The sequence below is a fragment of the Arctopsyche grandis genome, chromosome 13 (genome assembly GCF_051622035.1).
Source record: "Arctopsyche grandis isolate Sample6627 chromosome 13, ASM5162203v2, whole genome shotgun sequence".
NCBI classification, from domain to species: domain Eukaryota; kingdom Metazoa; phylum Arthropoda; class Insecta; order Trichoptera; family Hydropsychidae; genus Arctopsyche; species Arctopsyche grandis.
In genome coordinates, this window is record NC_135367.1 from 22983251 (window position 1) to 23000071 (window position 16821).

Genomic DNA, 16821 nt, shown 5'->3' on the forward strand with positions numbered 1-16821 from the left:
CGAAGAAATGCTGCTGAGGACGGTCGTGGTCTTGGCTGTGCTCGGAGGAGTCACAACCCCTGGGGCTTCGGTACCCCCAGCAGCCATCGGAGATGCTGTCTTCAATGCAGCATCAGGGATCAACCAAGTCACGGTAAATAGCTACATTATTTCAAGTATACAGTCAAATTCAGACATCACGAAATTTCCGGTATAACGAACACGATTATTTATTTAACAGCGGTTTCCAGTTTCATTACCATGAATATTCACTATTTAGTTAAAATAAATAGTTGGGAAGTTTGTCAAAAAAACATACTAGCTTGAATAACGTAAACAATATTTTTTTGTTTTAAAATGGCAACAATTTAAGTGGTGGGTTTTTTTAAGAAATGGTCAGTTTTTAAAAACAAATTGTCAGTTTTTTTAAAATATATGGTCAGTGTTTTTCAATACATGGTCAGTTACTTTAAGAAAAAAATGTGATAATAGTTTAGGTACGATATACATACATATAGGTAGATGAAAATGACCGATCAGTAAACCGCTTATTATTTGAAGTATTTTTTGACAGATAGTAACCGATATCATAGGTTTGTGGTGTTTGTGTTAACTTTTTCAACTTTTTACTGACCAAATTAATACAGGCCTTTTAAAATTATTCGATGTTTATGTTTGTATGAATCTTTCAAAATCATAACAGTAAAAATTACGTAAAAAAAGGTAATAAAAGTGATAATAAACCTTGTCTTTCGATTTACATATAAGTAAGTTTTAAGTAAATTTACTTAAAAAAACTGTTTCAATTTTCGTACAAATAAAAAAAATTTAAATTTTGATAAAATTTTCTTTTAGTAAATGTTTGTTTTAATTACATTTCGATTCAATTCAATCGATATTGTGTTTCTTTTTATAAATGAGAAAAAAATGTATAATGATAAAAAACAATTTTAAGCGATTTATTCGTTTTGAATTCAATTAAATTTGAAATATATATTTTGCAAAATAAACTCAAAAGATATGTGCATATATGTACATATATGTATGTATGTATGTAGAGTTTGGCTTTACTGTGTATTTTGATGTCAGTTCACCCGGCTTAGAATCTAAACTTTTACTGTTTTCAAAAATACTGATATGGGTTGAATTGTGCAATTTTTTTCTAATTTTCAAATTCACATGGTTTTTACAAGCTTATTAATGTTTTTAGTGCATTTGCTGAATCAAACGTGTATAAGTTAGTCAAAATGCTAGCCTCCACCCAAATAGCATTTTACATTTTTAATCGAATTTAAATCCAAACATCGAACACATTTTTGTTATTATTTTTGGTGGATCTGTGATTCGATCAATTGATAAAATCAAACCATTTTTGCGAACTAGTTTTGGGCTAATTATCTAGTTTTTAGTTACCGAGTGGAAGTTTTTATATTGCTCTTATTATTTATCACAGTATCATCACATGAAAATAAAAACAATAATTCATTATTATTGAAATGATATTGCAAGTGGGGCGTACCCACTTGTATAATAATTTAATTCAAAATTTTTGATTATTTGAAAAAAGTCTATACTAAATTTGATCGATACTACATATCTGATATTTTTTGATATTGACTATGTATACCAAAAACTTGAATTTCAGGTATTTTGAAACTATTCCCGTGGGGCCAAAATTGGTAACAGACGTTTATTATAACCATTGCCCCCGTTTCAAAGTGTTTTCTTTACAAATTTAAAAATTGCTCAAAAACAAATTTGAGAATGTATCAGATTGATTTATTTTAAAATTATAGGTTTAAAAAAATATATATAAAAATCGCAACATTAAAACCCCGCATTGCAGACACCTTTTAACATTTAACAAAAAAAAAGATCATTTTAAACACATAAAACGAAATATTTATGTGTTCCAGTTCTTGATACAATCCTCTGATTTCACAACCAAATTTTATGCGTGAATGTTTAGCTGTAATGTAATATTTAATTTATTATATTAATTTGCAATAATTACAACGCAAAATATTACAAACCGATTATAATGATTTGTGAGATGATTTTTGTGCTTTTTCATAAAAAAAATATATGTATGTATATCCGAAATGGTGAAAGTGAACATAATTTGAATAGAAAAATTGGATCGATCGAATGCCGCACATTTTTATTATGCAATTTACTATAATGGACACATGTTTCAAATTTGAATCATGTCAAATGAGATGTTTGTGTATATGTAAGTTCCAAAAACTTGATCTACATACATACAACATATGAAACAAAATGTTCTTTCGAAATTTTTAACCAACCTAATCGTAAATCTAGAATTTCTAAATGCTTATCTCGATCGCGTACGAAGCGATAGTAAATTCACTGTTCTGAAATATAATGCTTTGAATCAGATCGGAATGTATATATTTATAGTATATAGAAGTTAATTTTCAACTCAGGATTAAAAGTAGATAATATGTGGCCAATTAAATTATCAAGATCAATACCAGGCTTTTATCTCGGAAACCTCAACGAATAACTAAGCGCCAAACCCAAAAGCTTCCACTTACTTATTATATTTTGCAACAACTTAGTATTATATGTAATTCAAAGTCGATTTACATCATACCTTTTTCCAAACGTGACCTTCTGATGTTTCGATTGGATCGTTTGTTTTTATAGCTGGGGCCGTTGACCACAAATTGTTATGACAGAATAAATTTTCGGACGTTTTAAAATTCGGCAAATGAAATTGCACAAATGTAGACTGACTGGATTGCTTGACGGGCCGTTATTTTTTTTTGGCAAAATCTAGAACAGACAGATCTTAACCTAGCCTAATCTTATTTAACGGTTACTTAGCTGTGTGTAGGGGTTTCAAATACAGTACACTCTCGATTATCCGGGCTAATGCTTGGGAGGGATGGCATGGATAATTGAAAAACACGGATAATCCGAATCATAAAATTTTGACTTGGTTTCTAGTATAATATATTGACAACACATTTTTTTTTTCATAATTTTAGTACTCATTATTTATTAAGAAAAACGCTTATATAATAGTTAAGCAGATGTGTGGCCGTTAGATTTTTTCATGGAAGAACTTGGCTGTTTCCATACACATTTGACCGCTAATTGGTATTCCTTGCTTTAACTATATGAGTATAGTTGCAACCAAATCTTCGTATCTTGACATTTTAATAGTTTTTCGTTTCGAAGGACCTGCAAAACTATCACAATCTCTCGCGAACGCCTCTAACTTATTTATTTATTTTTTTTACATACATATTTTTAAGTAAGTAATATACCAGGAAGGCTTAACAGGTAAACCCCAAATGCCCCTTCCTGGTCCACATAATTATTACATAGATACATGTAAATCTAATCAATATCTGACTTCTATCGTCAGATATTACAAATATCGTATTAATACGATAAATAACGATGAGTAACTTTCATGTAACAATACGAATTTTATATTCGATAAACAACCACAGAGACATAGATGGTGAGCAATATGGCGAAACCTAAGATATAACAATAACTAAAGGTTCGCAACAGAAAATTGGGAAGGAAACGCCAATTTTACAGGAATCGTTTCAATGAAAATCAGAAAAATTGGCAAATTCTGATAAGAAACGATCGACCTTGACAAATCAAGGTCTGGCCAATAGCGAGACTTAGCGGGAATCGAACTCGTAACATCAAGTACGAGATAATTCAACATTCACCACTAGACCACGCTACTGGTTATTTTTAGTTTAACTATATTTCGAACAGGTATGTATTTTCGAGTTAATAGCAAAGAAACTAATTTCACACACAAAGTATTATAATTGGTAATAATTAAATATACGTATGCTCGAAAAAATATGCTCTGAATACACGCACTTGTTACTTCTTCGACGATCAAAAGCGACTGAAAGAATTGACGCAATAGTAAAATACATTTAAAAAGGGAACGAAGAACATTTCTGTGTGACATGATTTGTTTCAAATAACACGCATGTTTACGGTCGCAATCAATCGGCACCAATCCGCACCCGGATAATCGAGAGTACACTGTATTAGAAGATCGAATAGTAGCTTTAAATTATTCATTTGTAGTTTTTAGAGGGCCAAAATATTTTAAAATTTTAAGAGAATCATAATTTGGAACATCGAATAGAACTTAATGTGCTGTACAAAAAAAAATAGTTAGTATTTGAATTTTCAGATTTGGAACCACTAGCACTGAATTGCAGAGCTTTTATTGCAGAGCATTGAACCAAATATGATTTTTGATTGTTTTTTTTTTAGCCTAGAGAATGATTTATTATTGGTGTTGGTTTACATAATAATATAAAATTTTATCGTGGCCAATCTAGATATTTTTTCAAGAGCGTTCTGTACTACACCGGATACCCATAATCACCAGTCATCATAACTGCACTATATACATATTATATAATACATAATTTACTCAGTTCACATTGAACTTGAACAGCTCGAATAGTAAACAAGACAATGATATACTCGAGTATCAATTGAGATCAAATTTTAAATATATTATACTAGTCATTGACATTTCATTTCAAACTAGTAATCAGTAGATTATAAATACATATTTGTATAATATTTTATATTATATTACTTTGCAAATATAACTTTATTTTTTTCACATACACAAGTTGCTTCAATTACCAAAATTCAATCAAATTCGTAGCTATAAATTGCATGCTTTGCAAACATTTTTCTGGAACATATACCAAGTTAATAGTTTTTATTGCTTTTTATGTAGAAGTCTTTTCATTTATAAAGGCTTGGATTTACTCATCGGAGAAGCTGCGCGAAAGTAACAATCAGTACAATATCTTAGTTTGCGCATCTTTTCCAAGTAGTGGGGGTGAGCCTTTATAAAAACTACAAGCACCACATTTCTTATATAGCAGCTTAATTTGTTTCAGATATCTGAAACATGGAAACGACTAGCAGATCACGTGAGCAACCATGCAGCTCTGAAACAAGCCCTTCGTCGTTTACGAGTGGTTCCAGCTCAGGCAGCTCGTGTTGCTCACGCACTAGTCGAAAGACTACGAGCTGGAGATGCACCTTCAGTCAAAACGACCCTGGGAACCCTCAGAGGACGTCTCCTGACCACCAAGACGAACCCTAGAAGACAATACTACAGTTTCAAAGGCGTTCGGTGAGTACGAAATCCTACACTTTACAGTGCGAGTTGTGAAACATTTGACGCACCAAATACGTTTTCTCGTCCATTGGAAATTGAGCGAGCGATATGTGTAAAAGTGTGTGGATAGGTAGGCAGAGTGTTAACAAATGCGTGAATCACGTTTTCCAAAAACGTCAACGTTATTACCGAATCGTATGGAAGCAACGTGAATACGGTTCCCTTGAGAAATTTTGATAGCGTAATCTTACGCATTCTATACGTATTACGACTGTTCTAATTACATGGTATATTCATACCTACAGGGTATTTGAAAATGTGCGCTCCAATTGAGAGGTTAAAAATTGGGTAGGCACAATAAAAATGAAATCTTGTAATGCTGATCTTGTATACAAAGGTGCAAATACGCGATTGAATGTGAAATACTGTTTAATTAAAATTTTGTTTGTGAAATTCATTTGTTTTTTTTTCTTCATGAAATTTATAACATTTCGTTTGTTTATTTCATTATAGAGATATGACTATATTTATAATACAAATTAGCATAATATTCACTAGTCTTGTATGTATTATACATTGGGTAAATGCAAAAAATAAAATATGAAATAGATCGAATGCAAGAGATTGAATTAAAATGTAAAATCTACTTTCAATTATGTACATATGAACAGAGAAATGCTTTTTTTTTTTTGATTTTTAATTTTTTTTTTATTATTTACGAAATTATGTTCACAATACATCTTATATCTATTGTAATAGCTACTGATCTACTGATTATTTTCTATTTTACAATTTTAATTTAATTTTGTTAGTAATCATAGTATCATATTATTCTAATGTATAATAGAAAAAAAAGTTCAACAACGAGAAATGTTATAATAATAGAAGCGCCTTTACGAATTAATAAATTGTTTCAATATAACGCGGTATGTCTCCATAACTACGCTAAAACGCACGGATTGCAATCAGGGTCATCAGTCTCATCACATATTCACTACAGAAATTAAAGTTTTATTTTGATATAGATTTATTTACAATTTGAGTATATGGTGGTGTTGGGCGTTGGTGGCCAATCCGTTTCTTTTCTCAGTTGTATTTGTCTGTCCTTGGGAGCTCTTAAATTAACGTGTAATGTATAGTTTCAACAAAAATATGTATAATATAAAATGAACGATGTTTATATTAATTATACTTAAATAATTCGGCGCCACCAAGAGAAATGTTTTTACATTTATTTAAAAATAATTTTTAGATTTCTCTGGTGCCACCCCTAAAAATTTATGTAGAATGCGGGCGATCGCCATAACACTTTTAAAAACTATTAGCTGTCAAATTACGATATTAATTGAATAATTTGTCACTTAAATGATCAAATTATTTTTAAAGGTGTATCCCATGTTGTTTATTGAGTTTTTGAATTCACTGTGCAATTTTTAACGATGCACTTGCCCATCTTGCGAGTAATATAAACAAACAGAGAAGTTTTTATCGGACATACGTCGAGCACCAAGCATAAAATACGACTGATGCTAAAATTATTTAGGAATGTCTGTGGACAATCGTCACTTGACAACAATATAAGGCACAAAGCCACTTCTATTATTATAACATTTCTCTGCACTTGTTTTTTTCTTTTTGTGGATAATTTTGCACATTTTTTTTAATTTTATTTTTAACATATACATATACCAGATACAGCCAGATATACATATGTATACCAGGAAGGCCTGACAGTCAATTACAAACATTGCAGCATTTTTATTACATAAATGATTTATGTAATAAAAATTTATGATAAATCATTGTATTTCGAGAGGCTGAAGAATACGAAATTAACAATGAATGAATTAATTAATCCATTGAGATATTTATGCATTTAGACTTGTACGTAATTTTTTACATATTGTACATAAATCAAATTTAGATATTTTTGACAGCAGGTAGGATGATTTTTGCCAATTTTGAGGAACTGTTAAACAATAAAAATTAGATAAACTGTCAAACTCTGATAAGAAACGATCGACTTGGAATCACAAATATCCAAGTCTAACTAGCAGTATTAAATGTTAGCACGGGATCGAACCCAGTAATGTCTCGGTGCTAAAAATAAATGAAACCACCGAGCCAAACTGCTGGCTAAATGTAAAAAAAAAAAACTCTAGCACGCATTGTCTATTTTATGTCACCCAGGATCAAACCCTTGTATTGACAGTGATCGACATTGGCGATTCCCATAATTGTAGAAATGTAGGACGAACTTGGCGAAAAACAGATCCCATGCAGCTTTTTCACAACGGGAAGCCAAGAACGAACCCATGCCGTTCGATTCAGTGTGTTTTTGCCCTAATGTAACGACGTCTGATGACGGTAAAAATGATTTTACAACACTGAAAAGTTGATTTATTTATGGATCTACATATATTTCAAAGTTAAATTTTGTAAAATAAATTTCATAAACCAAAGAAAATTCCATGATTTCACTTAATGACTTTTAAATGCAACTTTCCGCTTCGCAGCCCTGATTTCTACGTAGAAAATATTTTGACATTGGCCCTTTTAAGAAGCAACCCACGTATGCTAATGAATGTGTTAGTGTAGTAATCCTATTAAAGAACAAAAGATTTAATTTACATATGACCGAATTTGATGATTTGAAATGATTAATTGAAGACGCCTGAAATTTGAGCATTTAAATTATACACAAATTAGTCACTTTGTTTTGTCCAACTGTATATCTGTGGGCGTTTTAATATAATATTTATATCGGGGATTTCTCAACACTCCAAATATTGAACGTGAATCGTCTCGAATTTATCGTTATTTTTATTTATTTGTGTAATCGCGTCGAATTCGTTTTATTATTTCGCGAAAGTCGACGGCTATTGTCGAAATTCGATTTTTTGCACAATATCGAATCGCTTCAAATTCCGCAATTTTACCTTTTCGACACGATTCCACTGACGATCGTGTGATTGTGTGTGTGTGTGTGTGTGCTGTAAAAATCATCGATGATTTTTCAGATGTCGAAAACCATCGGTCAGCATACTCGAGCTTAATCGAATTCGCCAATAGTTATTCCGCAATCGGCAATATAACAATCAGATTTTCAGTCTCTTATATAATACATAATACATATAAGATTTGATGCTCTCACTTTTCTTTCAAACCACTTTGTAAATTATCAAATACATAATGTGTTTGATTTATTACGATTTCACACTTCATGCTTTGTTGGAGTTTGACAAATAAGCTTGATCACACTTAGTATGATCACACTTATTGTGATCAATCTTCATTCTATCACACTCTACATATGTTTCTTCATAATGTAATTAGATTCAAATTGATCACAGTATTAAGAGGGCTGGACAGCAGCACCTAGTCCATACAAACGTACTATACTTCTCCCTTCCTCAATTATGGCACTAGAGAAATTGTTTTTCAATATGCTATGGATATTCACCAATGGAGTGCATCTATTGTTTTATTTTTTTGATTAATTATTTTTTATAGGAGCTAGGAGCCGCCAAACATCTATAAAATCGCCTCTTTTTTACACCCACGAAACGAGTCCAGCGTGCTTATTTAACGGTCGATTTAAAAAAAAATACGCCGATAGATGCACAGAAAGTATCTTTCTCATACCAATGATGAATTTTTTTTAAAAATTGGTCCAGTTTTGGAGGAGAAAATAGGAGAATACGAAACCTCGATTTTGTCAATTTATAATACGTTTTATCTGGTCGAAGCGCAACTGTCGCATTCACTCAATATATATATTGATATATATTGTCACATTCACTCAATATATATATCGAAGAAAGGAACGGTAACAAAATTAAGATTTTGGGTGTACAGCCCTCTTAAGAGTTCAAAATAACTTAAATTGACCTAGTACCACACAAGAATAGTATTTATATATATATATATATTTTTTTTTAAATAAAAGTAAGTTATCTACGGGCACCATACTAGTTACCTGCATACAATAAATTGTATGCATGTACATAAGAAGTGTCAATTTGAATAAAACTGCAACTGTTTTTGTAGCGAATGCGCTTTATAATATCATAATTCGATTCGCACGGTTTTTGTGATTGTTTCATATAAATTTTCTCACATGAGTATATTTCTGGGTCACGTTTTGTTATTCATACAGTTGCATAAAGTTCAAAACGATACGTACGTTTTATTTTTCATGCACAAACTATCGAAATCGATGTATTACAAGAATGACAGCAGAAAATCATAATCTATCGTCGGGTAAAATTATGATAACGCAACGAAACACGTATAATAATAATAATAACATGAAAAGAAATGATTGCAAAAGCATTACGAGTGATTGATCATCTTCTTCAAAAAAAAGATCAACGCACACTTCCTCGAGTGAAACCAGTTCAATGTCGCGGTAGAAAGCGCCTTGTCTGGTTCCCAAATATTGTGTAAAGAATGTCTACACTTTTTTTAAAGATATGAATAAACAAACCAACTGATGAACACACTGTTTGTCCTCAAGATTTCATGGATTTCAATCATGGACCATCAACATTCATGTATACGTTTTCATCACTTTTCATTATTCTTTAATGTATCCTTCACCTTTCTCGTGTAGTTTTTTGTTAATGAAATTCCTCACTCCGTCACTTGCAAGTATTTTTTTGGCACACTTAATCTTTTAGTAACATTTTCTGCATTCAAGGTATCCATTTTTATAAAAAATAATTTATTGAAGGTTTATATTATAGACTGTATTGGATTCTTTTCGATAAATTTATTGTTTAATTCATGTTTTGAAACACCTTTGTAATTTTAGCCGGCTCAAAATTGGCATGGAATAAATCTTTCCATATTCATAATAAAAATTATAATTAAAATCTTAATGGTGAATTCCACTCAATGGGGACCCGTTGAACATAATAATTAAACTGCTGTGCCAATTTGGAAGTCTTTAGTTATTGTTAATATATTTATCAGTCACTTGCAAGTCTTTTATTTTGGCACACTTAATGTTTTAGTAACATTTTCTGCATTAAGAGGGCTGTACACCCGAAACCTTAATTTTGTTACCGTTCCTTTCTTCGATATATATATATTGAGTGTATGTATATATTGAGTGAATGTGACAATATATATATTGAGTGAATGCGACAGTTGCGCTTCGATCAGATAAAACGTGTTTTAAATTGACAAAATCGAGGGTTCGTATTCTACTATTTTCTCCTCCAAAACTGGACCAATTTAAAAAAAAATTTCATCATCGGTATGAGAAAGATATTTTCTGTGCATCTATCGGCGTATTTTTTTAAAAATCGACCGTTAAATAACCATGCTAGACTCTTTTCGTGGGTGTAAAAAAGAGGCGATTTTATAGATGTTTGGCGGCTCCTAGCTCCTATAAAAAATAATTAATTAAAAAAATAAAACGATAGATGCACCCCAATGGTGGATATCCATAGCATATTAAAAAATAATTTCTCTAGTGCCATAATTGAGGTAGGGAGAAGTATAGTTCGTTTGTATGGACAAGGCGCTGCTGTCCAGCCCTCTTAAAGGTCATATTCATTTTTGTAAAAATAATTTATTGAAGGTTCTACGTACTATATAGGACTTCTTCGATAATTTTATTGTTTAATACATGTTTTGAAATACCATTGTAATTTTAATCTGGCTGAATATAGGCATGGAACAAATCTTTTAATATTCATAGCAAAAATCATAATTAAAATCTGAATGGTGAATTTCGCTCAATTGAACATAATTAAACAGCTGTGTAAATTGGAAGTCTTTAGTTGTTTTTAATATATGTATGAACAAATGTAGTTAAGAGGAACCGCTAAATCGAGACATAGTATCCCCATTATCCATAATCTTACTTTATCATATTTTAAAACAAAAACCTCGTTGAGTTTACATAAAAAATCGTTTTAATATGGAGATCGCAGTAAATCGTATTAACATCAATTTAAAATTGAAAGACGATATGATAAATCAATATTTAATTTAAAAACCTCTTCGTTAAGAGCAATAAATTACAGAATTAACAAGACGCAATAATTTGCACTTGTTCTTCACTTGCTGCACTTCACCTCATTACGAAATATGTATTAAAAAATCGGTTAACACTTTCATGCAACACAATATTAAAGGACAATGTCTACAGAGGTCAATAAACAATGTAAATTTGAAGCTTTTGACCAAGTTTTTGATCAAGGTTTGCTGTGAGGTCAAAGCCAATTGTACCAGAACGATTTGACGCTTATTAAAATACTTTTCTTTCGTTTCATTTCAGATACGCTCAGCCTCCAACCGGAATGTTCCGGTTCAGAGCCCCGAGACCTCTGGAGCCTTGGCAAGGTACGAGAGATGCCTTGGAAGAAGGAAGTGTATGTCCTCACAAGTTCATCTTGTTCGATACTTTCAAGGGCGAAGAGGATTGCTTGTTCCTCAACGTTTATACCCCACTACTTCCAGACACCAGTACCAAGTAAATTATAAATATTTATCAAATAGAATTTACTATTTATGTACTCGTATCATATTAGTATGTATGACATATAGTCTAATTACAATTTACACATACGAGCGAGTTTTTTTGCAGTTGTGTGTTCTAGAAAATGGTTTGCACACGATTTGTGTGGATTATGATGTGTTTACAAGCTTTATATTAGTTTTTTCGCATACTCTCAGTAATCCATGTTTTCATAATCCGGTCGCTATGGCTGTCAACAAAAGTGAGTTTCGTAATATTTAACAGTTTTCGACCATTTCGTGTAAGTTTGGTAGAAAATGTTTCAAAATTATTATAATTAGGATAAAATTAAAAGACTATGCTGTTTTTATCTAAAGCAAATACTCAATGGACTCGGCTCCGTATCACCTTGATCTGGTTAAGAAAATCATCAAAGGAAATTTATTTAGTATTTATTTATTTATTTTTAATCTATACCAGGAAGGCTTAACAGATAACCCCAATGCACCCGTTGTACATTTGATACAATTATTATACAAAGTAAATACATATCAATTAACACCTGTAGAGACATCTATGATCAAATTTGTAAATTTGCAACATTCTATACAATTCAGTGAAATTCGAGATTACTGAAAACTCAAAATTTGAGAGAAAATGTGTAAGGTTGCCAATTTGTTGGAACCGTTTCAATGAAAATCAGATAAATTGGTAAACTCTGAAAGGAAGCGATGGATCTGGAGTCACGAATTCAAGGTCTGGCCAGCAGAATGCAGTCTGGCCAGTGGGATTTGAACCCGTGACCACTCTGTTCAAAGCATTATTATGCTTACCACAAGTCTATTCTGGTGTTTTTAAATAGCTTAAATCTTAGCTGTTGCTAAATATTTCATCAAATATGAGATTTATTTTCAGGTTATGTTATTTTTTTTCTTAAAATTTAAACGTAATAGCTATAAGCTAATTTAATCGTTTATTAAAAACATCGATGATACGTATTTCGACGTTAAAAATTTCTTTCCGTTTTTTTTCGATTACTTTAAAAGTAGTCAAAGTGCTCTAATTTGCTGTATAAATATATAGTTCTGGACAACTTATGTATGTACTTTACATGTTTCAAATTATTAGATACTAGTTGTTTTACCCGGCTTCGCTCAGTATTTGTAATATAAATAGCTAAAACATGGCAAATCTAATAGCAAATATTCATTTCTTTTTTATATTAAATTTATTTGAATCGAAAAAAATGTAATATTCAACCAATTGAACTGTCGTCATAGAAACTTTGTTTTGTTTACGAAGTTCCCAACTAAAAATACTTACATATATACATAGTTACATACAAAGTCTCTTTCTAAATTATACATATATTAGATTCTGGTCAGTGCCGGCCTTACACCCAATAGCGCCCTCGGGCAATTTTTTCTAAACACACTTAGAAAAATCTTTCGCCTTTGGTGCTCTAATCTAAAATTTTGTATTGCTTTTGGCGCTCTAATTTTAGATTTTAAAGCGCCTTTGGCGCATCGTGTGGCGCCCGATCCAGCCCCCCCCCCCTAAAACCGGCACTGATTCTGGTGCCTACGCTTTTTTTTAAAAGGTCAAAATATCTGTTCCATATGCATATTATCCATATCAACATCATCATCACCATTTACAGCCATTCCCTAACTACTGATGGATGAAAGCCTCTGCAACATACTTGTATCTGTTTTGATCAACTCTCATCCATCTCATCCCACACATTTTTAAAATTTCATCCACTCATCTCTTCTGTAGCCTTCCTTTAACATGTTTTCTTTCGTCTATAACACTATACCACTTCTTTCGTCTATCCATTCTTCTATCGTGTCAATATAATCAATACAAACCGCTTATGAAAATGTTGAAACACATTTTTCATTGAAAATTTGTGGCTAACCATAATTTTTTTTATCTTAGCGCCAATCCAAAGCTTCCGGTGATGGTGTGGTTCCACGGCGGTGGATTCGCAATGGGTTCTGGAAACTCATTCTTCTACGGACCAGACTATCTAGTTGCCGAAAACGTAGTTTTGGTGACGATCAACTATCGCCTTGGTACTTTGGGGTTCCTCAGTCTGCAAAATGAAGAAGTTCCGGGAAATGCCGGTCTGAAGGTATCACATCACTCACATACTCGTACATATGTACACATATCTTTATGGTGATGGTTGCTGTGACAATTGACAGTAAAATAATTTGTTTTAATTGAACGCTTTGTTCCACTTTTTTTTTGTTTCACAATACATATACATATACATAGGTTTAGTTCTACAATGCTCCGGTGTTTGTTTCACAACAAGTGTTTGTGAATATTGCGACACTTAACTGTTCTGTTAAATGTTAAAAACCCGGTTTAAAATAATAAAAAAAGAGTAACATCCGCTTGCAAAAGTGCCAAAAGATTAAACACACAATACATCCGAAGAAAGAAACTGCGTTAGTTTTTGCAAACACGAACAGAAACGTTTAGCACGGTTTCTGGGCAAGTCTTTGGAATGTGTGTCTTGTATTGGTGTCGTCAATCTCTGTGACCTTTTTGCAGAGTTATGTGTATGTATTGCTATTTACCATCTTAAAAAAATTACATCCTAACTTGTATCTTGTATATATTTATTGTGCAAGAATGATCATATCGTGCTTTATTAGTCGTTTGTTATCTCATATAAAACTCATTCTGTTACGCCATAAAAATTCACTCAGTGTTTCAATTTAACAGTGAACATTTCATAGAAAATTTTTTAAACAAAGACACAAATCAAGTTATACGAAATTTGACATTGGACCTTTTAGAACCAACTCACAGACTTAATGACAGCTTTATTATATATGTCTGTTTATATATTATTACGTCACAAAGTATATATGTATGTACATATATTCAATCATTGATTGCAAAACATAAAATTGACCGTTTAGTAAAAAAAAAATGTTGACCGGAAAATAAATATATTTGATTAAAATTTATTCCACTTTCAATTTTCTACCTATATATGTATGTATGTACATATATACCTATAGGTAAAATAATATAAAAAAAATATGTGATTAATTTATTATTTAAATTTATTATTTATGTTAAATATGCATATAAAATGATAAACCACTAAACTAGTGTCAATTGTTGACCAGTTTTTAAACATATTGAACTTACATACATACATATATATTACAGTTTAAGTGTATCTTCCAGTTGGAATATATTCCATCTGGCCTGGTACCAACTACCGTCATAGTTGAAGTGTATTTTCAGTTGTAATATATTTTGACTAGTTGAAATATATTTTGACTAGTTGAAATATATTTTGACTAGTTGAAATATATTCCGTTTAACCCACGTAAATTGATTCACATGGCGAATTAAATTCCAACTGGTCAAAATATATTACAGCTGAAAATACATTTCAACTCTATGTTTGTACCAGGTTAGATGGAGAGGTTGACTAGTAAATTGTGTTGGAAAGTCACATTTTTGTTTTGAACACATTCTTAGAGTTATGGTACTACGGTATAGTACCTTTATTACCTATACTCGTAATACCTAGCAAATATTAACGCATTAATGAATTCTAAAGCATTCGTAAAAGCTTCAGAGCTGTCAAAATTCAACTGGCGCACATTGTTGAAAGCGTATTTGCGCTTGTAGAGATATGATTTACTAGTTGAATTGTATTCGAATATGAATGACCTAAAACGTCAGTTGGATTATATTACATCTGAAAATATACTTCGAATGTAACATATATATTAATGTAAATTGATGGTAATTTTCATACAGTTTTTTTTACACCTCAAATCCGTCATTTCACAAACCGAATTCGTCGTTTTACAAATCAAATTCGTCATTTTACAAATCAAATTCGTCGTTTTACAAATCAAATTCGTCATTTTACAAACCGAATTCGTCTATTCAGTCAAGTTTAATTTGATTTGCAACATGACGAATTTGATTTGTAAAATGACGAATTTGATTTGTGAAATGACGAATTTGATTTGTAGAATGACGAATTTGATTTGTAAAATGACGAATTTGAAGTGTAAAAACTGTATAAAATTTTTATCCATCGTTGAAATGCCTAAAAATAGCGAATGCATTCGTTTTTAAGAGCGGCAATCTTTTTGACAAGATTTTAATGAGAATTTACGACTCTTCTGTTGCTTTTTAAGGATCAAGTTTTGGCATTGAAGTGGGTAAAGAACAACATTGAATTCTTCGGCGGAGATCCCGGACAGGTTACCATCTTTGGGGAATCTGCTGGAGCAGCATCAGTACAATATCTCATGCTGTCGCCCATGGCAAATGTAAGTACACATTGCTATTCAATTATTTCAGTGTCAGGTGTTGCCCAACCAATTTCCGAACTGCACCTACATATATATTATACATATTTGGTAAATAATGTGGAACGTATAGTGATACTTTTTGATTTCGGGAAAATATTCTTAAAATTCACATAAATATTTTCAAATTCGAAACAAAAAGTACCAAATAGCTACGATCATATTTGAAAAAAAAATTAAGTGTCTTTTGTTTTCGTTTAAATAAATTAATCTAACTAAAAATATATACAAAGAATAATGATCGAATAGGAAAGTATAAGTCTTCAGTATTATACTTTGTATGTATCTATACATGTTTGTACAAATTGGCAGTATATAAGTCTCTAGATTCGATTTGGAAACACGGATATATAACGTGTCAAAAGTCAAAGATCGCATCGATGTCAGTGCGATCTTTCATGGATTGTTATATAATAGAAATAGGTATTTCATCAAAATCTGATCTCTTAATTGACTAGCTCGCTGTAGAACAGTGGAGAAATCTATGCGTGAAATACCATGTATGTATTTTTTTAGGAAAGTTTTTTGCAACCTTTCGAAATAGACTAGTTTTAATATTTGAAAATCGATTTGGAAAAATTTGTAATGATTAATTAAATTTAGGTCAATAGGCACTACAATATATACATATACTAAAATAGTGTTACTCAAGCACCGATCCGCGGCCAATAACTTAATAAATACAAAAGCATTTGGATTCTTTGAAATAAGAAAAAGCTCATATGTATATATGTATGTAAGTGCATATGTACATATGTACTTCACATTGTATTGTGTTGTTTCTTTTTTGTGTAGAGAGATTTGTCTCGTTTTTGGAAACCAAAGCTCTTAAAATGTTACACAATGACTAG

General features: G+C 31.4%; 1 protein-coding gene across 1 annotated transcript in view; it reads left to right on the plus strand.

Annotated features, from left to right (window-relative positions):
• LOC143920985 (juvenile hormone esterase) overlaps window positions 1–16821 on the plus strand; it is a 25756-nt gene continuing 8935 nt past the window's right edge. The window contains exons 1-5 of the mRNA XM_077444057.1: window positions 1–133; window positions 4914–5152; window positions 11430–11624; window positions 13551–13746; window positions 15797–15931. Of these exons, the coding sequence (XP_077300183.1) occupies window positions 8–133; window positions 4914–5152; window positions 11430–11624; window positions 13551–13746; window positions 15797–15931 (891 nt within the window). The 5' untranslated portion in view covers window positions 1–7. The remainder of the gene's footprint in view (window positions 134–4913; window positions 5153–11429; window positions 11625–13550; window positions 13747–15796; window positions 15932–16821) is intronic.